General features: G+C 46.7%; 1 protein-coding gene and 1 long non-coding RNA gene across 2 annotated transcripts; one reads left to right on the forward strand and one right to left on the reverse strand.

Annotated features, from left to right (window-relative positions):
- Positions 1 to 18,378: 18,378 nt before the first annotated feature.
- On the reverse strand, positions 18,379 to 20,437 carry LOC105611362 (uncharacterized). The gene is made up of 3 exons (XR_001036921.4): positions 19,954 to 20,437; positions 19,644 to 19,763; positions 18,379 to 18,955 (listed from the first exon to the last, which is right to left on the reverse strand). It is a non-coding gene; the product is annotated as an uncharacterized LOC105611362 (long non-coding RNA).
- Positions 20,438 to 20,893: 456 nt separating this feature from the next.
- FOXD3 (forkhead box D3) lies at positions 20,894 to 23,460 on the forward strand. The gene has a single exon (XM_015092016.3). It carries the CDS (start codon positions 21,396 to 21,398, stop codon positions 22,839 to 22,841), a length of 1,446 nt encoding a protein of 481 aa, XP_014947502.2. The 5' UTR covers positions 20,894 to 21,395; the 3' UTR covers positions 22,842 to 23,460.
- The last annotated feature ends 1,090 nt before the right edge of the window (positions 23,461 to 24,550 follow it).

A 24,550-nucleotide genomic window follows, 5' to 3' on the forward strand; every position in this document is an offset into this window, starting at 1 on the left:
AAAATTATTTGTGGTGCCTTGTAAATATTATTTGAAATAGGAGCCCCTATATCAGGAAAGTCATTTCTTAGGATATTAATTTACATCCTTTGAATGTTATTTATTTACATGGCTTTAAAAGCAATTAAGACATTTAGGGAACACATTAAACCACAGATTAATGTACATTTTTCTCTCAGCCAATCTATCATTCAAAGGCTTACCCCTACCCTTTTCCACCCAGGGAGATAAATGTTTCAGAACCACAGAGGCATATTTCCTTTCTGTCTGGTTTCTTAGAATTCATTTAAGCATGCTTGTTGAAATTTCCTGTCATGTAATATTTTAGCAAGAGTCCCTAAATATATACAGCATGTAGACTGTAAATTTTGCGTGACAAGATTGCTACCAAGTTTTCTTCCTTAGGCAAACACCACAGTCAAAATCCCCTACGTAAACAATTCCAGTTAGTATGTAAATGCGATTAGCATAATAAAAGAGTAAGCATAGCTGTTTTTCTCTAAGTCTTTTAAATAAGTAGGAGTGAATATTCAAAAAAACGGTAAATGCCTTGGGGGCACCAGGGCTGTCTGTGAGTTATCACCACAGGTCTATAGGAGAACAAAAGGATTGCCCATCTTCAAATTAAAGATCACTTTCTCTCAACAACATCCAAATCAGAGCACAAAGAAAACTGTTTCCTCTTTAAGGTACTGTGTTCAATAATTTTTGAATTCCTAACAGGTCCCAAGGAGTTACAGATTGATATGACTGCCAGAGACAAATTTCAGGACTTTTTTGAGACTAATTTCTTATTCCTGAAAGATACATACAAAACTAAATATGATTCCCTTTAAACAAGTGTAAAATCAAGACTGTAAAAGTAAAGATATCTAAACTAATACACAAGAATGATCAGGCCTCATTAGAATGATCTCTTAGCCATCGTTTGGTATAAAACACTCTGGGAAAAAAGATCAATATCAGATATTTTTTAATGCCGCCCTTTTAGATGCTCATTATAGGTAGTGATGGGAGAGAGGGACTGGGCTGACTTCTTCCTCCTGTCTACTTAAAGGTGACAAACTAATGGGTCTCCCTGGAACCAGCTCATTTCATAGGCTAAGACTACTTAGAGAAATTAGAATCTTGATCTTGCTTTAAACTTCAGGGTTTAACCTCCTTTGTTTTAAAGGAAAATAAACACTGAAATTATAATTATTTTATAGTTACAATATTGGCTTCCACAAGAATTAGAGGCCTAGATCAGTTTTCTGTTTATCTATATCCACCAGGTTGGGGCATAGACTTGGATTACTGTGATATTGAACGGTTTGCCTTGGAAATGAACAGAGATCATTCTGTTGTTTTTGAGACTGCACCCAAGTACTGTATTTCAGACTCTTTTCTTGACTATGAGGGCTACTATTCTATTTCTTCCAAGGGATTCTTGCCCAAAGTAGTAGATATAATGGTCATCTGAGTTAAATTCCACCATTCCAGTCCATTTTAGTTCACTGATTCCTAAAATGTCAATGTTCACTCTTGCCACCTCCTGTTTGACCACTTTCAATTTACCTTGATTCATGGGCCTAACATTCCAGGTTCCTATGCAATATTGTTCTTTACAGCATCCGACTTTACTTGCATCACCAGTCATATCCACAACTGGGCTTTGTTTTCACTTTGGCTCCATCCCTTCATTCTTTCTGGAGTTAGTTCTCCACTGAGTTCCAACAGCATATTGGGTACCTACCGACCTGGGGGGTTCATCTTTCAGTGTCATATCTTTATGCCTTTTCATACTGTTCATGGGGTTCTCAAGGCAAGAATACTAAAGTGGTTGGCTACTGCCTCCTCCAGTGGACCATGTTTTTTCAGAACTCTCTACCATGACCAGTCCATCTTGGGTCCATGCCTACACAGCATGGCTCATAGTTTCATTGAGTTAGACAAGGCTATGGTCCATGTGATCAGTTTGATTAGTTTTCTCTGACTGTGTTTTTCATTTTGTCTACCCTCTAAGGGATAAGGCTAAGAAGCTTATGGATGTTTCCTGATGGGAGAGGCTGACTGGGGGAAACTGGGTCTTGCTCTGATGGGCAGGGCCATGCTCAGTAAATCTTTAATCCAATTTTCAGTTGATGGGCAGGACTGTGTTCCCTCCCTGTTGTTTGACCAAATTGAGGTGTAGGTAATGAAGATAATGGCAACCTCCTTCAAAAGGTTTCATTGAGTTCCTGCACACTGGCCCACTCAGTGCCCTGACCCTGTAGCAGGCCATTGCCGACCCACACCTCCACTGGAGACTCCTGGACACATACAGGCAAGTCTGGGTCAGTCTCTTGTGGGGTCACTGTTTCCTTCTCCTGGGTCCTGCTGTGCACAAGGTTTTGTTGGTGCACTCCAAGAGTCTGTTTCCCCAGTCTTGTGTAATCAAAATCCTAAAATCAAAATCTTATAATCAAAAGTTCTGTAATCAAATCTCACTAGCCTCCAAAGTCAAATTCCCTGGAGGTTCTCAGTCCCTTTGTCAGATCCCCAGTTTGGGAAATCTGAAGCTAAACAGATCTGTTCAACTACAAGACCTACAAGAACTTCTAGAACTAACACCCAAAAGAGATGTCCTTTTCATTATAGGGGACTGGAATGTAAAAGTAGGAAGTCAAGAGATACCTGGAGTAACAGGCAAATGTGGCCTTAGAGTACAGAAAGAAGCAGGGCAAAGGCTAATAGAGTTTGGCCAAGAGAACACACTGGTCATAGCAAACACCCTCTTCCAACAACACAAGGGAAGACTCTACACATGGACATCACCAGATGGTTGATACCAAAATCAGATTGATTATATTCTTTGCAGCCAAAGATGGAGAAGCGCTATACAGTCAACAAAAACAAGACTGGGAGTGACTGTGCCTCAGATGATGAACTCCTTGTCACCAAATTCAGACTGAAATTGAAGAAAGTAGGGAAAACCACTAGACCATTCAGGTATGACCTATATCAAATCCCTTACGATTATACAGTGGAAGTGACAAATAGGTTCAAGGGATTAGATCTGATAAACAGAGTGCCTGAAGAACTATGGACAGAGGTTCATGACATTGTATAGGAGGCAGTGATCAAGACCATCCCCAAGAAAACGAAATGCAAAAAGGCAAAATGATTATTTGAGGAGGCCTTACAAATAGTTGAGAAAAGAGAAGCGAAAGGCAAAGGAGAAAAGGAAAGACATACCCATTTGAATGCACAGTTCCAAAGAATAGCAAGGAGATGAAAAAGCCTTCCTCAGTGTTCAATGCAAAGAAATAGAGGAAAACAATAGAATAGAAAAGACTAGAGATCTCTTCAAGAAAATTAGTGATACCAAAGGAACATTTCATGCAAAGATGGGCACAATAAAGGACAGAAATGGTATGGAACTAATAGAAGCAGAAGATATTGAGAGGAGGTGGCAAGAATAAACAGAAGAACTATACAAAAAAGATGTTAATGACCTAGATAACCATGATGGTGTGATCACTCACATAGAGCCAGACATCCTGGAATGTGAGGTCAAATGGGCCTTAGGAAGCATCACTACAAACAAAGCTAGTGGAGGTGATGGAATTCCAGTTGAGCTATTTCAAATCCTGAAAGATCATGCTGTGAAAGTGCTGCACTCAATATGCCAGCAAATGTGGAAAACTCAGCAGTGGCCACAGGACTGGAAAAGGTCGGTTTTCATTCCAATCCCTAAGAAAGGCAATGCCAAAGAATGCTCAAACTACCATGCAATTCCATTCATCTCACAGGCTAGTAAAGTAATGCTCAAAATTCTCTAAGCCAGGCTTCAACAGTACATGAACCATGAACTAGATATTTAAGCTGGATTTGGAAAAGGAGAGGAACCAGAGATTAAACTTCCAACATCTGCTGTATCATAGAAAAAGCAAGAGAGTTCTAGAAAAACATCTATTTCTGCTTTATTGACTATGCCAAAGCCTTTGACTGTGTGGATCACAATCAACTGTGGAAAATTCTGAAAGAGATGGGAATATCAGACCACCTGACCTGCCTCCTGAGAAACCTATATACAGGTCAGGAAGCAACAGTTAGAACCAGACATGGAACAATGGACCGTTTCTAAATTGGGAAAGGAGTAAGATGACAAGGCTGTATATTGTCACCCTGCTTACATGAAGCCAAAGCTGGAGTCACTATTGCCAAGATAAATAACAATAACCTCAGATATACAGATGATAACACACTTATGGCAGACAGCGAAGAAGAACTAAAGAGCCTCTTGATAAAAGTGAAAGAGGAGAGTGTAAAAGCTGGCCTAAAACTCAACACTCAGAAAATGAAGATAATGGCATCTGCTCCCATCACTTCATGGCAAATAGATGCAGAATCTATGAAAACTGTGACAGACTTTATTTTCTTGGGCTCCAAAATCACTGCAGATGGTGACTGCAGCCATGAAATTAAAAGACATTTACCCCTTGGAAGAAAAGCTATGACCAACCTAGATAGCATATTCAAAAGCAGAGACATTACTTCGCCAACAAAAGTCTGTCTAGTCAAAGCTATGGTTTTTCCAGTAGTCATGTATGGATGTGAGAGTTGGACAATACAGAAAGCTGAGCCCCAAAGAATTAATGCTTTTGAACTGCAGTGTTGGAGAAGACTCTTGAGAGTCCCTTGGACTGCAAGGAGATCCAACCAGTCCATCCTACAAGAAATTAGTCCTGAATATCCATTGGAAGGACTGATGTTGAGGCTGAAACTCCAATTCTTTGACCACCTGATATGAAGAACTGGATCTTTGGAACAGGCCCTGATGCTGGGAAAGATTGAAGGTGGGAGGAGAAGGGGACAATAGAGGATGAGATGGTTGGATGGCATTGCTAACTCGATGGACATAGTTTGAGTAAGCCTTGGGAGTTGGTGATGGACAGGGAAGCCTGGCATGCTGCAGTCCATGGGGTCGCAGAGTCAGACACGGCTGGGAGAATGAACTCAACTGAACTGATATCCACCAGGACTCAACTAGTTTAATACTGAGAGTTCGTGAATGGTCTTTCTTTAGAAGTGTTCCTTTCGCTCCTGCATACTGGTTAAAACCTCTGGTGTCTCAGCTGGTGAAGAATCCACCTGTAATGCACGAGAGCGCCTGCAATGCAAGAGACCCAGGTTTGATCCCTGGGCCTGGGTCAGGAAGATCCCTGCAGAAGGAAATGGCAACCCACTCCAGTATTCTTACCTGGGAAATCCCATGGACAGAGGAGCCTGGTGAGCTACAGTGCATGAACTCCCAAGAGCTGGACATGACTTAGTGACTAAATCATCACCACCACCACTGGTTAAAACACAGGCGCGGGAATCATATAGGCTTGAGCTGACACCAGTTGTACGGCCTTGAACTAGTTCCTTAATCTAATCACTCATTAGAAAATAGGATTATTCATCAGTACCTGCCACATAGGGCTATTATAAGGATTAAGACAATTCATACATATAAATGGTAGTTTAAATAAGACTGAGAATGAGGAAGCAACCTATGCAGAAGGAAGAAGAGGAAGGAGAAAGGGGCAGGGAGAATAGAAAGTGAGGGAAAAGGAAAGGAATAGGAGACAGGGTAGGGGGCCAGGAAAAGTTTGGTAAAGGGGAGGGAGAGGGAGCCATAATTATAATAATCATGCCTTTGTAAAGTATATCCACTCTACTCAGCAAACCCTAACCCTAACAAAAGTCACCAAAACCTGCTTGAATCCCAGTATCCACTACTTTTTCTTTCTTTAATGATATTTTAAATTGGAGTATAGTTGCTTTACAATGTTTTATTAGTTCCTACAGTATAGTAAAGTGAATCAGCTATATGTATACATATATCCCCTCTTTTTTGGATTTCCTTCCCATTTAGGTCACCTCAGAACATTGAGTAGAGCTCCTTGAGGTATATGGTAGGTTCTCATTAGTTTTCTATTTTATACATAGTACCAAATAATGTATTTGTGTCAGTCTCAATCTCCTAATTCATCCCACCATTATCTATTACTTTTCTCCAGCCTTCATCTGAGCGATTAGCCCCCATAACAAAACCAACCAAACCAAAAACACACAGCCATGCTAACTGGGTTTCACTTTAAATCCTTGAAAACAGCTAGCAACTGGTTTAAAAATACAGAAAATTTGTTTTTCTGGCCTTAATTAATTCAGTTTCTCAATTACAGAATGAAAATACAAGTGCTCCCCATCGTTCTCTTCGGTCAAACTCAAGGGCAAAAGATGACAACTGCAAGTATCACACAGACATAATGTCAAGTAGAGAAAGAGGAACATTTCCCTCCTTGGAGATCTTTTTGTCAGCAAAGAAAACCTTTCCTAAAAGCCCCTGAACAATTTTCCCCTTCTTTCTCACTAAACAGAATGGTATTACTTTACCACGTCTTCATTAGTCTTTGGTAAGGAGGATAAAACCATCCTAGCTGGATGAAGTCAATCAAGTTTCACCCCGCTGGAATGGGGTTCATCTCTTTCAATATACATGACCAGGAGGATGACAGGAGATACCTGGAGAATTATATTAGCAGAAGAGAATTAGATTGTCAGAAACATCACTAGATTGGTCTAAGAGGGATATAAACAGTACAAAATGAAAAGAGGTCTTTTGATCCCCCAACATTCTACAAGCAGCAAGCAGGTTAAGAAAATTACTTTAGCTGCAAACTTGTTGCTATCCTTCATGATAAAGGAAGGGTAACTTGGAGAATGGAAATAAGAACCCAGAAGGTAGAGCCAACAGCCACGAAGAATTATTTTCAAACACTGAGCTCTAACCAAGGAAATGTCAACCTGTGCATAACTGAACATAAGAATTGCTCAAGACCAGTGACTCTTGTGTGACTCCCTATTCCGCCTTTTTGAATAAGAGTCTGTATAGCAGTTATCTTATGCCTAGTCTACCATTATATGTTGAGTGTACAAGAAGGAAAATAATTTGGCTCTTTAGTTCACAAGTCTTCAGACCAAGAGAAACTGTACTCAAGGAGCTCTACATTTTATGGAACTTCATCTGAGAAGTTTTGTCTACACTTGACTTAAGATTCTGAACTCTGAGGAGATGCTGTAATGGAATGAGACTTTCAGGGACTTTGGAAAGAAAAAGGTACACTGTACATATAGGAAAAATAAGAACCAGGGAGCAGAGAGTGGATTGTGGTAACTAGCCTCCGAGATGGCCCTCAAAGATCGCAGTATTCTGGTATTCACATCCTTATACAGTGCATTCCTACATTGTATCAGCATTGTTCTGTGTGGCCAATAGACTTTGCAGGAGTGACAGCATATGATGAGACTAGATCATAAAAGACATTGTGGCTTCTGCCTTTCTTTTTATCTTAGGGGGCCCAGCTACCATGAAATAAGGACATTTAAGCAGTCCTATGGAGAGGTTTCCATGGCAAGGAACTAAGGTCTTCTTCAAACAGTCATGTGAGTACATTCCAGTCAAGCATTCTCATGAATTCAGCCCCAGTCAACAGCTTATTTGCAGACTCAAGGGAGATACAGAGTAAGAATAACCAAATCACACCCTTAGGGATGCCTGATCCATAGAAATTATGAGAAAATACGTATTTAATATTTTAAATTTCTAAATTTGGGGATAACGCAGAGATAAATAACAATTTAAGTTGCTGTTACTAAAAGCTCTATAATATTTTTTCCCTAAAGACAGCTTGTTCAGAGAGACTCTCAAACCAGTTATTGAAAAAGTATTAGGGGGACAACCCTGGTGGTCCAGGGGTTAAGACTTCAGCTCCCAATGCAGGGGGCTGGTTTGGTCTCTGATTGGGGAACTAACATCCCACATGCCAAATGGCAAAGACAAAAACAAACAAACTAAAAAAAAGTATTGGAGTCCCTCTTAAAAGAAAATAGAACAAAATGGTTGACACATATCTCCATCCCAGAAAAGAGCAAAAGATCAGACTCAACAGTAACAATTAGACAGTAAAGTGCTCTGTTCTTTGTGCATCATCTTCCATAATTAACATATTAATATTAAAATTATAGAGGCATTTAATCAATATGCCCAGTTTAATTCAGTTTAATTCAGTTGTGGGTGGCAGTGAGAAAGCCATTGGGAATGAGGAAGGGAAAAAACAGGCAGATGAAAAGAAAGATGCTATTAAAAGGTAGTGCAGTGTAGTGGTTAAGAGCCAAACTGCCTTCAAATCCTGACTGAGTGAACTTCCTCATTTGTAAAATGGGAATAATTATAGTCCCTTCCTCAAGAGATTGTTATAAAGATTAAATACACGTACACAAGAGAGCACCCAGAACATACTATGTATTTAATAAAATCACTTACATCATCCTGGAGATGTGGATGGAATGGGAATGGATAGATGTATTTTGAGTTACAAAGAAGATTCAGTCACAGTCTTAACTTACTTGGCAGGTTAGGCTGCTTTAATTTCCCTTCAGAAAACCTCAGGAGAGTGCAAAGAGAAGCCCTAATCTAACTGGGAGGCAATTAAAACTATAGTTCAGTTCATTCGCTCAGTCATGTCCGACTCTTTGTAACCCACGAACCACAGCACGCCAGGCCTCCCTGTCCATCACCAACTCCCGGAGTTTACCCAAACTCATGTCCATTGAGTCGGTGACGCCATCTAACCATCTCATCCTCTGTCATCCCCTTCTCCTCCCGCCTTCAATCTTTCCCAACATCAGGGTCTTTTCAAATGAGTCAGCTCTTCGCATCAGGTGGCCAAAGTGCTGGAGTTTCAGCTTCAACATCAGTCCTTCCAATGTAGTGGCACCTATGTTTGCTTTGAGCACTTCTCTATTCATCAGTAGAAAAGCAGATTGAATAGGTTCTTAGTATTGAAAGTTACATCTACAATGTATGAAAGTGAAAGTGAAATTGCTCAGTCGTGTCCGACTCTTTGAGACCCCATGGACTGTAGCCTACCAGGCTCCTCCATCCATGGGATTCTCCAGGCAAGAATACTGGAGTGGGTTGCCATTTCCTTCTCCAGGCGATCTTCCCGACCCAGGGATTGAACCCGGGTCTCCCGCATTGTAGGCAGACGCTTTACCATCTGAACCACCAGGGAAGTCCTCTACAATGTATGGGGTGACCCAAATAACTTATTATGCAAAGTAGGACACTTCTAGATTGGTTCAAGATGACAGAGTAGAAAGATAAACGCTCATCTTCTCCTGTGAGAGCACCAAAATTGCAACTAACTGTTGAACAACCATCAAAAGGAGGACGCTGGGACCCACCAAAACAAAAACAAAAACAAAACAGATACCCCACATCCAAGGACAGAGGAGAAACTACAACAAGATGGTAGAAGGCGCACAATCATGATTGAAAATCAAATCCCATACCCGCCAGGTGGGTGACCCACAAACTGGAGACCAATACCAAAGAAACTCTTGCACTGTTGTGAAGGCTCTGAGAATCACATCAGTCTTCCCCAGCTGGGGATCCAGCAAAGGGACAAGGAATCCCCAGGGAATCTGACTTTGAAGGTCAGCAGGATTTGATTACCAGACTTCCACAGGTCTGGGGGAAACAGAGGCTCTGCTGTTAGAGTGCACAAATAGACTGGGACACTTCTGAGAATAAAATAGGCTCTAGATATAATTATATGTGAAAAGTAGGCTTAAACTGAAACTATTCCAGACAAGGAGTAATGAACATTTTGGTCATTGTGACTGTGGCACAAGTTCATAGAGGCAACATGCATGTTTTAATGAAATCAAACAAAAGTTGGCCAACTATGCACAGAATAAAGAAATGGTATTTACTTTAATAACTGCTCTGCCAGAATTTCAATAATTCCTATCAGAGATGGCCAAATGCTTATAACAATATAACAATTACACATAATAAAAATACATCTCAGAAACACCTGACCTTGTTGATACCTGTTATCTTCTCAAAAGTCCCTCTTCCTACCTTAACAGACATTTCTCCAAAGAAGACATGCAGATGGCCAACAAACATATGAAAAGATGCTCAACATCACTCATTATTAGAGAAATGTAAATTAAAACTACAATGAAGCATCACCTCACACCAGTCAGAATGGCCATCATCAAAAATCTACAAAAAATAAATGCTGGAGAGGATGCAGAGAAAAGGAACACTTGTACTGTTAGTGGGAATGTAAATTGATACACTATGGAGAACAGATACTATAGAGAACACTAATGTATGGATGTGAGAGTTGGACTGTGAAGAAGGCTGAGTGCAGAAGAATTGATGCTTTTGAACTGTGGTGTTGGAGAAGACTCTTGACTCTTCCTTAGACTGCAAGGAGATCCAACCAGTCCATTCTGAAGGAGATCAGCCCTGAGATTTCTTTGGAAGGAATGATGCTAAAGCTGAAGCTCCAGTACTTTGGCCACCTCATGCGAAGAGTTGACTCATTGGAAAACACTTTGATGCTGGGAAGGATTGGGGGCAGGAGGAGAAGGGGACGACAGAGGATGAGATGGATGGATGGCATCACGGACTCGACGGACGTGAGTCTGAGTGAACTCCAGGAGTTGGTGATGGACAGGGAGGCGTGCTGCGATTCATGGGGTGCAAAGAGTCGGACACGACTGAGTGACTGAACGGAACTGAACTGAAGGTTCTCTAAAAAACTAAAAATAGAACTACCGTATGACCCAGCAATCCCACTACTGCGCATATAACCTGAGAAAATCATAATTCAAAAAGACACATGAGGCTTCCCTGGTGGTCCAGAGGTTAAGAATCTGCCTTGCAATGCAGGGGACACTGATTCCATTCCTGGTCCAGGAAGATCCCACGTGCGGGGGGGCAACTAAGCTCATGCACCCCAACTATTAAGTCCATGTGCCACAACTTCTGAAGCCCATGCACCGTAGAGCTCGTGCTCTGCAACAAGAGAAACCACTGCAATGAGAGAAGCCCACACATTGCACCTAGAGAGTAGCCTCTATTCTCCACAACTAGAGAAAGCCCTCTCACAGCAATGAAGACTCAGCGCCAGCCAAAAATAAATACATACTTTTTAAAAGTCACATGTACCCCAGTGTTCACTGCAGCACTATTTACAGTAGTCAGACGTCCACTGAGAGATGAATTGATAAAGACATTATAGTATGCATATATTAAATACAATGGAACATTATCCATAAAAAGAAATAAGTCTGAGCCAGTTGAACTGAGGTGGATGAGCCTAAAGCCTGTTATCAGAAAGAGACAAACAAATATTGTATATTAACGCTGACAACCTAGAGGGGTGGGATGGGCGGAGAGAGGCTCAACAGGAATAGGATATATATATATATATATATATATATATATATATATTTATTTATTTATTTATTCATGGCTGATTTGAGTTGTTTTATCAAAGAAACCAATACAATATTGTAAAGCAATTATCCTTCAATTAAATAAAAAAAGTCCCTCTTCCTTGCTTCCCATGATAGTACTTGCTTCCAATTATGCTCTATTTCTTTTCTCACTTTCTTTAATGGGTTCTTCTTCCTTCTTCCCTCTCTGATATTCCCTTGGCCTTTTTCTGATTGCACCCACTCCCATTTTCTAAGCTTACAAACTCTCATTACCTGAACTATCACATTTAAATCCTGATGATTCCTAAGTATTTGTAGTCCCAACTTCTCTTAAGATCTAGACCTGCACTATCCAATATGACAGCCATTAGCTACTTATTGCCATGGAGCACCTGAAATGTGACTAGTTCATATTAAGATGGCTAAAAGGATAAAATGGGGTCGCAAAAGAGTCGGAGGACTGAGCTACTGAACTGAACTGCCAAGCATAAAGTTAAAAGCCTTCAGTGGCGCTTTATCAATTTTAGGCTCTTTAACACAATATTCACTGTACTTCAAAGACTTCATCAGGAAAAAAATGAATAGAAAATATTTCAGTAATTTTTATATTTTTATATATATTGTATGCTTAAATGACAATATTTTCAGATATCTTGGGGTAAATGAAATTTATCATTGAAATTGACTTACCTGTTTCTGTTTATTCTTTTATTTTTGTTTACTTTTTAAAAAGTGACTATTAGACATACCTAACAGATACAAGTACATACATAATTCACATTTGTACCTCACGTTGTATTTCCATTAGACAGCAGTGCTCTACAGCCTTATCTCCTAATAATTATTTCAACTCTGAAATTCCACCAGCACCTCAAATTTAGTATCTGCAACAACAGAACTCATCAACTTCTGTGTTCAGTCCATTCTCTATCTCAGTAATAGAGTGATATTGCTAAACCACATATCCAGTCACACCACTTCCCTGCTCAAAATTCTACAACAGTCACTTTCAAGACTAAATGAAATAATAATCTTAGCCTCTCAATCTGTACCTTCAAAAGTTTACAATGTCTCCTCTCTCACTTTTTACAACTAGACTGAAAACTCTAAAAAAGATGGGACTATACTATGAGTCTCAACCAGAAAACAGAAAAAGGTATTGCAAAAACACAATTCATTGAAAAAAATTTTTTTCCAGTGATTCTTAAAACTATGTGTCAAACCTGGTTCTAAGTGTTCTGGGTATTCTTAATCCTTACAATAATCCCCAAAAGAAGGTACTATTATCCCCATTTTACAGATAAATTATTTCTTTATTTACAGGAAATAAGGCATAAAGAAGTGTAAGGGATATGCTCAAGGTCACATAACTGGTATATAACGGAGTTTATGGTATGTCCTGGAAAGGAGTATAGTCTCATGGGCCTATTGCATGGAGTACAAATGAAACTAGAAGATTAGCTGGAGCCAGATCTCAACATACCTGAAATGCTTTCCTAAAGAGCTTGGATTTTCCTCTATAAACAATGAGGGTTTTGATTCGGGATGTGATTGGCATGCTCTGACTGATATTTAAGGAGGTAACTTGGGTAGTCATGTGGATGAGGAGCAAGAGACTAGAGTCCTCCATCTGTATTCTTCCTCCAGACACCCAAATTTTCTATGTGAGAGTTACCGTGAACTCCTCCTCTCTTATCAGACACCTAGTTTTATCAATTTTATCTTCAAAATCTTTCTTCAATTCACCCCCTCTTCTCCAGTCCCACTGCACTGAAGTCACATCTTTATCACCTCTTACTGAGACAATGGAAACAGCCTCTTTACCTACCTCCAGTCTTACTCCTTTAGCTTATTTTTCACTTGGCCCCAAAACATTGTTGCAAAATTTTACTCTCACTGGAAGGACTGATGCTGAAGCTGAAACTTCAATACTTTGGCCACCTGATGCGAAGAACTGACACTGGAAAAGACACTGATGCTGGGAAAGACTGAAGGCAGGAGGAGAAGGGGACTGACAGAGGATGGGATGGCTGGATGGCATCACCGACTGGATGGACATGAGTTTGAGAAGCCTCAGGAAGTTGGTGATGGACAGGGAAGCCTGGCATGCTGCAGTCCATGGGGTGGCAAATAGTCGGAGGACTGAGCTACTGAACTGAACTGCCAAGCATAAAGTTAAAAGCCTTCAGTGGCTCTTTATCAATTTTAGGCTCTTTAACACAATATTCAGGAATCTTTATGATTTCACTCTTGTCTGCTTCCACCGTGTCAACTCCAGCTACCTGCTCCCTCTTGTTTCAGTCCAATTAAATTATAAGCTCCTCCTCCTGTCTTGCATAAGTCTGTGTTCTCTGCCTAGAACAAAGTTCCTCCCTTCATCGACCTAACAGCAGTTACTCATCATTCAAGACAGCTCAGGCTTTATTTCCTTTGGGAAACCTTCCTCCACATACCTCTTTTCCAGGCAGAGTTAGGTATGTCTACTCTGAACTCCTCTAACGTTTTATGATAAATATTTATACAATTAATTATATCCCATTTTTAACTACAAACTTTCTTCATTAAGTCACACATCAGTGATGCTGTGTCTTACTGATTCAATTACTGAACCAATATTTATTGAACGTTGCCAGCCGGTTCTCCACTCCTCCCCTAGTCACCCAGAGAATGCTTGGTTAGAACATCCTCTCCTCCTGAATTCCAGGGTTCCCCTGGTGCCTCAGACAGTAAAGAGTCTGTCTGCAGTGCAGGAGACTTGGGTTTGATCCCTGGGTCAGGAAGATCCCCTGGAGAAAGAAATAGCAACCCACTCCAGTATTCTTGCCTGGAAAATCCCATGGGTTGAGGAGCCTGGCAGGCTACTGTCCATGGGGTCACAAAGAGTCAGACATGACTAAGCGACTTCACTTTTTTTCCCTCCCTGAATTCAGCTGTATGACTTTCACCCTTCTCCTGTACATTGTAGGGAGACCTAGAAAAAGAGGCAGAGAGAAATAACTGCTTTGGACCCAAGGCTAAGAAAGTCCTTTCTTTAAAAGCATTAGGAGAAGAATTAAAATTTTTAAAGTGTATCCCAGGTCTTGTCACATCTGTATGTGTACTTTTAATATGTGACTTTTGCTTTTGTGTGTGTGTGTAAATTCAGTCTGCCCTTCTGAGAGAAAAAGTTATGCATTATGGCGGTGTTTCTATATGTTATCCAAGTGGGTCCTTTCCTTGGGATGTGACTGAGCCAGTGGCATGGTTTTCTGGAGATTTTTGATGAGCAAGACCAGGCTGAAACTGAGAAGCCGGTTTAAACTTAAGTATCCTGTTGCCCTGTGTTCAGGAGTAGGGAGGAAAGGGGATTTTTGCGTGAATACAAAAATCATTACCTTTCTGAAGGGCGGAGTTGTAAAAGGTCCTCCAGGTCATCTGGGTGCTCTGGGTCATGCATAAGTAGGAAATGGACCCAATACTTCCCGCAGAGAATTCTCCCCTAGGGACTGAATCCTCCTCTACGCTCCCCTCCCCCACCCAAGACTGACCGTCTACTCAGTGTGTGTGCAGGCACGGCGGCCACTACTTCTACGACCAGTCCTCTCAACCTTCGCTCTCCTAGCCAAGCTCCGGAGATGTCAAAGATTCTTAAGCTGGGGTTTTCCAACTTGCCCCTGAAGCTAGGCGGGCGGGCCCAAGCTGCGATGTAGAGAATTCGATGTCCCAGCGACCTCCTCTGAGGAGTGGATCGAGTTAAATATAACCGCGCGAATGGAATAGCGCTAAAAATAAGGCAACAGCTGGCCGGTCCACAGCCCGGTCCCGGGAAGGGCGGGGGCCTGAGTGGTCTTGTGCAGGAAGGCCGCTCCGGGCGCGGGGACGAGGAGGCAGCAGCGTCCGCGGGCCTGGGACGGAAGGCCAGCGGGATGGGCGCGAGCAGCCAGGTGCACTCCACGCGGTGCGTGTCCCAGGGTCTGGAGTCAGCGTCGCTCGGTGGCCCGAGGGGGATCTTTTGAAAGAGTCAGAATCCTGGGAGAACTGGCCTGGACGTGACAAGGGAGAAGGGCTGAGAGCTGAACTCCTGCTCGCCCCGCCGCCAGAGGGAGCTGAGGGCAAGCGGGGGAAGCCGAACCCTCGAGAAGGCCGCGGCGTCGCCGGGGACCCGAGAGCGGGGGTCGTGCGGCAGTGGCCGCGCGTGCACACTCGAGGCTCCCGCAGCGACTGGTGCTCGGCCTTAGCGCCTCACACGCACCCACAAGCCCCTCCTGGCGCGCGCCCCTCGGCCCCGCGCACCCTCCCGCGACAGCGCCCCAACCATGAAGCCCACAATTGAAACGTTTCCAAAACGGGCTATTTATTTGCTCCCAATAAATCGATCCGCAGTGATTAAGAAATCGATGTGGCCTGGGTGGGCGACGTCGCTCTCGGGGAGGGAAAGGCGCCTCTGCCCTGAGCTCGCGGGGAGGCAGAGGGCGGGTGCAGGCCTGGGAGAGGCGTGTCCCGAGGGGGCCACCCCCGAGGACCCGCTACCTGGGCGCGCGGGCCCTGCCAGGCCGCGTTCCCTCGGGAGGCGAGGGGCGCGCGCCCGCCGCCCGCGCTCCTCGGCCCCTCTCGCCGCCTCTGCTGCGCGAGGGGGAGGCAGTGGCCGGCAGCCGCCGCCGAACAGCTCCGAGGCTTTTGTTGCTCCTCGGCGGGCTGAATGGGGGTTTTGTAAAGCGGGACAGATAAAAATGAGCAGCATCATATTGTTTGACAGAATGATCCCATATGATGAAGTGTCGACTCCGAAGGGGGCGAAAATGGTGAATTCCTAAAAACCCAGCCCTCGGCTCCTCCGAGAGCTGCCGGTAGCCTGGAGCGACCCGCGGACAGCCGGGCCCCGCCGCATCGCACCAAACCGTGTCGGGAAGACTCGAGCTTTCAATGCCAAGTCATTTTTAAGCCCCGATCCTGCCCAGGACCTTTCTCCTCGCGGATGAAAAGAACAATTTTCGAGAGAAAGGCTCATTTTGATTAAATCTGACATGCTGCTGATAACTCCATGCTAATGTGAAATAATTAACATAATAGCCATAATTAAAAGCACGCTAACAATGCCATAAATTTATCACACAATTTTACTAGCTTTCTGCCCCTAACTGCTCTCTCATCGTTAATTAAACGTGTTGCCTTTTACAGAATGGATGTTTATACATTTCCAATACAAATAAATTCAAAGCCATCCTCTCTCCCTCTCTCTCTCTGTCTCTCTTCCTCTCCCTCTGGTCTCTCGCCATTAGAAGGCACTTCTTCGCATGGGCCCTGAGTGGCGGACACCTTAAAAATAAATGAAGTTTTGAGATGCAAATCCAAAAATGAACATTAAATTAATCCCCCCCCAACCCCGCGCCCACCAAAGAGATCTGGAGAGGTATACAAGGGTGGTGGGAAATGAGTTGAAAATCCAACCCTCTTGGAAACAGAAATAATTTATGTGGGGTGGGGGCCCGGGGTGTCCTTTCAGCCCTTCCCACCTCCCTCGGTGGTGGTCATCCAGGCAGAGGCTGGTAATAGTTTAACATATCGGTGAAGACTGTCAATAAAGACCCGACTTTGTTTGGGGGTGGGTGGGGAGAGGGGTATGTTCCAGATGGACTACACCCACGTTTAGTTTCCCCTGCATTAGAGGAAGGGTGGCTTCTCTCTGTGAGGGTCGCGCCCCTCGCTGCGCGACCTGGTCCTTTCTCCCCGTATAATAAGAAAAGTGCACCCGCGCCTGGGCGTAACGATTCTATCTCACCTCCAGCCAACGATTTATTCAACCACGGGCATAATTCCTGACTTAAAGGGCGAGGAAGAGGGCACCTGGTTTCTCCCTCGCCTGGCGAGGGGTAGGTGGGCCATTCCAGCCTTCCGAACACGCTGACCGAGCCCCTCCTCCTGTGTTGACCACTTAACCCAAATTGAGTTGTAATTAATTTCCCCCTATCCGTCATAAATTTTTTCATCCTCTTGTCTCCCCCATCCCCATCTCACCCCCCCAGGACACACACACTAAATCTCCCCTCCCCCGAGACGTCTCAATTTCTTTCCTATCGATCCGAACTCCACTTTTCTTGTTTCCTGTTGCTAGAACCTCGGTCCCCTCCACCACCACTACCAATCCCCGCCCTCAACGGACCCTGTCCTGGTGGCTTCTGCAGCTGGGTACCACGGATTCTGCCCACCCCAGGAGAAACGGAGGGAGCCTCATTACATTCTCTTTTGGCTGAAACGTTCCAAACATTTGAACAGGTGAGACAGCTGGCTGCCATCTTCTTTAAATCCCTCCTGGGAAGTTCGATTGTTGTGACCCAAATAATCACTCTCATTTATAGTAATTGTTTGTGCCTGTGTTTTTCATTTTCCCTCTTACTCCCTCCCCAGTTACCGAGATTCAGAAGATGTTTTATCCACATTTCTCTCTCCTTCCCACCCCACCCCCAATATTTCCGTTCCCTCTATCACGTCCTTCTCCCCCCCACAAGTGTGTCACTGTCGCTCTGTATCTGTCTCGCTTCTCCCATCTCTGTTCCAAAGTTGGCGGTAACTGACGACCTGTGGACTTTTAGCCGCTAACTGGGATCATGCGGCAAACAGGATTTACTAAGCCCGGAATCTAGTTGGCCCAGGACAGGACCCTGCACTGTGTCGGGCTCGCGCCCTTCCGCCCCGGCGGTGTCCCGCAGTGATGGCAGCGGGAACCTTCCTGCCTCCCACCTGGGCTGCCGCTTAGCCTCCTTCCCGCCACGGCAGGTTGCGCGGCGCTACTGTCCGCCCAGAAGGAAAAGGGCGACGGGCTGCCCAGCCTAGACCTGTTGGGAGAAATCCGCCGTCTCCGCTGGAAATCGATATTAAGCCGTTGGGCCGGCACCGGCGCAGACGTCGGGGGCTCAGCCAGTAGGTCCCGCACGTCTCATCATTTAGCTAATCGAGTCGAAAAGTTTCTGTAAGGGCCAGACCCGGCATCAGATGGTAACACTGATTGAACAAGAGATTAGCACAATAGATCTCTAACAGAGGGGAAGCGTTGCTTTTCACGCTACGCGCCGTAATTAATGGTATGAATCAATTAATTTGACTTTTATTGTGTCGAAAGAAAAAAGCGCAACAAATGGAACTGGCGGCTGGGAGTTGTTCACCCCCACCTCTTTCCCCAGGGAGGTCCCAAAGAGACACGGGGGAATGGACGGATCGGCCAGGTCTTGGCCGAGGGAGGCTCAGAGGCAGTAAACAGCGGCGCCGAGGGAGTGCTGAGAGCCAGCCCTGGCGGGCCGAGGAATTGAAATTAGGCTCATTTGGAGGATGCTTCAAGAAGACTGCGGAGGGCATCCCCTGGAGCCGCTACCCTTCCGTGCGTACACACACACGTGCAACGCGTCCACGCGGGCCCAGCCTCCTAGGCTGCGGTGGGGCTCCTGCCGGCCCGCGCCTGCCTCTGGGGCTGGACAACCGAAGCTGAGCAAAGGGAATCTGTGGATTCAGTTTCTTTTCCGTGCCCCTCGGACGTTCTTTTTGTAATTATTGGGTTACTGAGACAGTTTCACCTGGGACCTCCGCTGCCGAGGGACAGCGGACAGCCAGTTCGCCGCTGCAGTCGGTTTTGCGGGAAGCTGTCTAGAAGGTATCGTAAACGGTTCGGAGCCTGCGGGCGACAAAGCGGTGCAGCTGCGGGAATGAACTCTGATGCATTTTAGGGTCAAGTGCAACCGAGGTATCATTTAGATACAGAAAAATCGTGGAGTTTCCTGGGCGTCTCAAGATGGAGGAACTGCCCTGGCTTCAACCAGAAACATCCTGCGAAGTGGGGGATCCAATGTTCTAGTGTTTTATCCGGGAAATTATCTAATGAAAATGGAAGTCAATCTGTGTGTCGCACTGCCTGTAAGTGAAGCAAGTTTACGTGCGTGTCTAGGCTAAGGAATGAGAGAGGTGGTAGGTGAGAGAGACACAGACAGGGAATCATAAGTACTACTGTCCTCCAGGAAATACATGTTTCTTAGTATCGTCTGTAAATACTGAATTTCACTATTTCTTCTCAGACTATATCCCCTTGTGCTCCTTCCTCTGGTAAGGCCTGCACTCCCTTCTCAGGCCTCAGTGGCCAGACTGAGCTTGGGTTCCAGGAGCCCTTAACACCCGGCAGGCACTCGCGGCTCGCAAGGAGGCTGCCTAAAAATGCAGGAGGAAAAAGAGCAGCGCATCGCGGCTTCACCAGGTCAGGAGCACTATTCCAAAGTGCGCGGTCCACGCGCCTCAGCAATGTCACGCATCCGGGGTCGGTTTGCGCCCCCCACCCTCCATCCCAGTTAAATGCCGATAGTCTTTCCTACCATCACTGACTTTCCTTGCCAAAGAAACTCGGTGTGCACTGGCCATATCCTCGCCTCCTCCTCCACCTCCTCTGCTGCCGATCTCTGAGGAACTAAAATCTTGGAGTGTTTGTCTATATCCTAAGGGGAAAGAATCCACGTTAGTTAGCCGCAAGGAGAGTCTAGGCCGCCAACAAGCTCGCTCCCAGGAGGCTGAGCCCAGAAGCCTGAGAAGTCACACCGCCCGCTCCCCCTGAGGTCAGCCATCCCAAACAGGGCGCGTCGTCTAACCTAGAGGCCCGAAGCCTCTTCCCGTCCCCACTCGACTTACCCAGGCCGCTGCCAATGCCGGCTCCTTCCCCAGCGCCTCATTTCCGACTTTTTCACATGCTAAGTCGTTTAACAACTCCGAGCAGCTAGTTGCGGCTTTATTTATAGGTTCTCTGTTATTTTACGTCCTTTTTATTTCTCTCTGCAACTATTCTGATAGATTAATCAATAGCCATTTTCTGACCTTCGGAAACCCCAACTGATGCTGCTGTGGCCGAGCGGGGGGCAGAGGGGGTAATATATTATTACACACATATACATATAAACACGCCCACATCGAGCCGGGAAACCAAAGACAGGACCCTGTGGTTTGACTTTAGCGGGAGGAGGAGCGCCTCCCCTCAGCAGGTGTCTCCGCCGACTAAGCACTGAGGCAGGAGGGGCTCTTAAGTCTAATTAGCAAGACAGAGCAGGGGCGCTGCCCTTAATCTTTAGAGCTAAAAAGAATCAAAAAAACAAAACCGAGACTACTAAGTTTTTCTTAAAAAAAAAAAAAAAAAAGGATGTGAATCTTGTCCTACATTCTATGCCTAGGGAGCATTGGCAAAGGGCGGGTGGCAAGCAGGGGGCGGGGGGGGGGGAGGGAGAGGGGGCGGGGAGGTCAGGGAAGCAGAGCCGCGAATCCGGCGGGGGCTCCCGGGCCCACACCCTCCCTAGCTCACACGCACCCACCCTCACTCACACCCACAGGCTCCCTCGACCCCCTCGCCGGGCTCCAGCCCAGGGTGGGGTCCCAAGGCGGTCCCAGGCTCCCTTGGGCCCCGCGGGATGCTGGCGCACGGTGCGGCGCGGAGTTGCGCGTCCCTTGTCCCTTTGTTGACAATTCTGTCGACCAACTTGAGTTTGGCCGGCTCCGCGGCGGCCCTGACGTCACGCACGGTCACGTGGCCCCGCCTCCCGTTGGATCTTTAAGTAGAAAGTAATCTATCAGGCCAGTCCTTAAAACGGGACTTTCGACTGCGGGGGCTTCGGCGTCCCTGACACCCCCCTCCCCCGGTTACCCCTGCCCGCGCCCTCCTGAGCTCCTCGGCGCCCCGCGTCCCGCGCCCGCCTGCACCGCTCCTGCTCCCCACGCCCGGGCCGGAGGCAGAGGAAGGCAGGCGAAGTGAGGGGGCGCGGCGTAGAGAAGCTGCCGGGCCCTGGCCGGGTCCGAGGCCGCTGCCGGGAGCAGCAGCGAGCGCCTAGTACCGAGCGCCAGGGACAGCTGGAGTTTGCGGAGCGCTGCCACGGGGGGCGGACGGCACAGCCCGAGTCGTGCGATGCCCGGCCGCCGACTGTGAGCCAAGCCGGGAGGGCCCCGGACCACCTACGCCCCCCTCCCCTCTCCCAATCCCCTGTCTTTCGGGGGCGCCCCAAACCCCTTTTCTGAGGTTGGCGGCAACCCCTGAAGACGCCCATCGCGCGCCGCTCCTTCCCCGCCGCCGCCACCAACCCCGAGGAGGGATGACCCTCTCCGGTGGCGGCAGCGCCAGCGACATGTCCGGCCAGACGGTGCTGACGGCCGAGGACGTGGACATCGATGTGGTGGGCGAGGGCGACGACGCGCTGGAAGAGAAAGACAGCGATGGGGGCTGCGACAGTCCCGCGGGGCCGCCCGAGCTGCGCCTGGACGAGGCGGACGAGGTGACGCCGGTGGCACCCCACCACGGGCAGCCTCAGCCGCCGCACCAGCAGCCCCTGGCACTACCCAAAGAGGTGGCTGGAGCCGGGGCCGGGCCAGGGGGCGAGGCGGGAGCATCCGAGGCCGACGGCTGCAAGAGCGGCGCTGGCGGCGAGGAGGGCGGCGGGAGCGGTGGCGGGCCCGGCTCCGGCAGCGGTGCTGCGGGCGGCCTGGCCCCGAGCAAGCCCAAGAACAGCCTGGTGAAGCCGCCCTATTCGTACATCGCGCTCATCACCATGGCTATCCTGCAGAGCCCGCAGAAGAAGCTGACTCTGAGCGGCATCTGCGAGTTCATCAGCAACCGCTTCCCCTACTATCGGGAGAAGTTCCCCGCCTGGCAGAACAGCATCCGCCACAACCTCTCGCTCAACGACTGCTTCGTCAAGATCCCCCGTGAACCGGGCAACCCGGGCAAGGGCAACTACTGGACCCTGGACCCTCAGTCCGAGGACATGTTCGACAACGGCAGCTTCCTGCGGCGCCGGAAACGCTTCAAGCGCCACCAGCAGGAGCACCTGCGTGAGCAGACGGCGCTCATGATGCAGAGCTTCGGCGCCTACAGCCTGGCGGCGGCGGCCGGCGCCGCGGGGCCCTACGGCCGCCCCTACGGCCTGCACCCTGCGGCCGCGGCCGGCGCTTACTCGCACCCGGCGGCCGCGGCAGCTGCGGCGGCGGCCGCGGCGCTCCAGTACCCGTACGCGCTGCCGCCCGTGGCCCCCGTGCTGCCGCCCGCCGTGCCGCTGCTGCCCTCGGGTGAGCTGGGCCGCAAAGCGGCCGCCTTCGGCTCGCAACTCGGCCCGGGCCTGCAGTTGCAGCTCAACAGCTTGGGAGCCGCCGCGGCCGCCGCAGGCACGGCGGGCGCCGCGGGCACCACGGCGTCGCTCATTAAGTCCGAGCCGAGCGCGCGACCGTCGTTCAGCATCGAGAATATCATCGGAGGGGGCCCCGCGACTCCCGGGGGCTCGGCCGCGGGCGCTGGGGGCGCCGGGGTAACTGGGGGCACCGCGGGTAGCGGAGGCGGTGGCGCCGCGCAGTCCTTCCTGCGGCCGCCCGGGACCGTGCAGTCGGCAGCGCTCATGGCCACGCACCAGCCTCTTTCACTGAGTCGGACGACGGCGACCATCGCGCCGATTCTGAGCGTACCGCTCTCTGGACAGTTTCTGCAGCCTGCAGCCTCGGCTGCCGCTGCTGCCGCCGCCGCTGCTCAAGCCAAGTGGCCCGCTCAATAGGGACGCGCCGGTGGCCGGGATGCGGGGCCTGGCAGCCGCCTGGAGAGTCGACTGCAATTTGCAAGCTGCGCGCCCCGCCCCGCTCCTGGCCCCCCTGCCCAATCCTGGACTCTGCCTCTCTTCCATTTCCTCCCCCCCGACCCCTCAACACCGACCTTCGGCGGCCTCCACCCAGTCCTGCACACCTAGGCTGGCGGAGCAAACTCTCACCGCTCGCCCGCGGGGAGTATCTTTCCATACAGGTAAAACCGAAAACCGATTTTTCCAAAACTGTACCCGGACGGCGCCTGCTCTCAGTACCTGGGGGATGAGAGGGAAATTCTTTGTACATATTTGTATAAAAATTATTGACTTTCCTTTTGGGGTTTTTATTTTTTTAAGAAAAAAAATTCAGTAGATTTAGAGCTCTGAACTTTCATTTTTTCTGAAGGTTCACTCTCCGCAGTTTTATGTGAGAAAAAATGTATAGAGACGTTGGGAGATTTTAAATATAAAATTTTCAGAAGACGAAAGTCATTCTATATAAAAGTCTGTTTATATATAATGAATATATATGGTATTCTAAATGTTATTCCATCGTGTTGTACACAACTTTGTAAATAAAATTTTTAAAGGCTCAGCTTAATGTTTCATTTACGTGTCTGAGGTAAATGACAAGATTTTAAAATATTTGCATTTTATTCTTGCCAGATGAGTTTCAAGGAATGACCTTTTCAAACTTTGCTAATTCATAATTTGAGTGTAAGAAAAATTTAATTGGAAAAATATGCCTAATTTAAATTTACTAATATTTTCTTTTGGTTTTCACATAACATGGGTGTGTAGGTGGTGATTTTCTTCCTATCAATACATTACAGCTAAGTGACTAGATATTTCTGAAGATAAAGTAAGCTGCCATTTTAAAAACCAACCTAATTCTAAACTTCAGCACAAACATCAGACTTCATCTTTCACAATGGAAACTTTCCAAATGAGACTTCTTAATCATTTCAATTAACCTTTCAAAAGAATGTTAATTCCAAACATTTCCCTCATCTTAGCATTTAAAGCCTTGATTTTTTTCAAACTATTTTCATCCCCTAAGTGGAAGTGGTAATAAACCCAGTTAACTTTTTAAATATATGTAATGGCATTTTAAATTTTGTAGTGAAATTGTATTACCTATATGAACCTCATAGATGATACATATTGTTTGTTCTTTAATAATATTTTCAAATATTATGCCTCTTTTCTATGGCAGTAATCAACGCACAACATAATTTCGATATCTGAAGGGTTCCTGTAAATGTTTCCTTTCTTACCAACCCGCAGCTTTTCCAAAGGCCAAGAAATATCCTTTAATATCCTTTTAAAACAGATGCACTTCACTCCGTTTCTTAAACTTTAAAAAAATACCTTGAAGGCTAGTTTAGTATGAAATGCGAGATCACAAAGCAGAAATGGAGAAATGTCCTTGTGGATTATTTTTAATGTGCATTTCAGCTGTTGCAACCGTAAGTATTAACGTAGAAATGAAACATCTAGATGCGGAAAGTCAGTTCCCATCACCACCAACACATCCTCAAATGACATCAATTCTAATTATTTCGTAATTAATTTAGCTGTTGCAATTACGTATGCGAAATTGCTTTTTAAAACTGGAGCGGGTAGCAGTACTGGCAGCTCGGCCCTATGCGGGTGCTGTTTGCAAAACACCGTCAGTCCCCGGC

This window comes from Ovis aries, chromosome 1, assembly GCF_016772045.2.
Source record: "Ovis aries strain OAR_USU_Benz2616 breed Rambouillet chromosome 1, ARS-UI_Ramb_v3.0, whole genome shotgun sequence".
NCBI classification, from domain to species: domain Eukaryota; kingdom Metazoa; phylum Chordata; class Mammalia; order Artiodactyla; family Bovidae; genus Ovis; species Ovis aries.

Coding starts and splice junctions, on each gene's coding strand:
- FOXD3 (XM_015092016.3), top strand. CDS start 21,396: ATGACCCTCTCCGGTGGCGGCAGCGCCAGCGACATGTCCGGCCAGACG.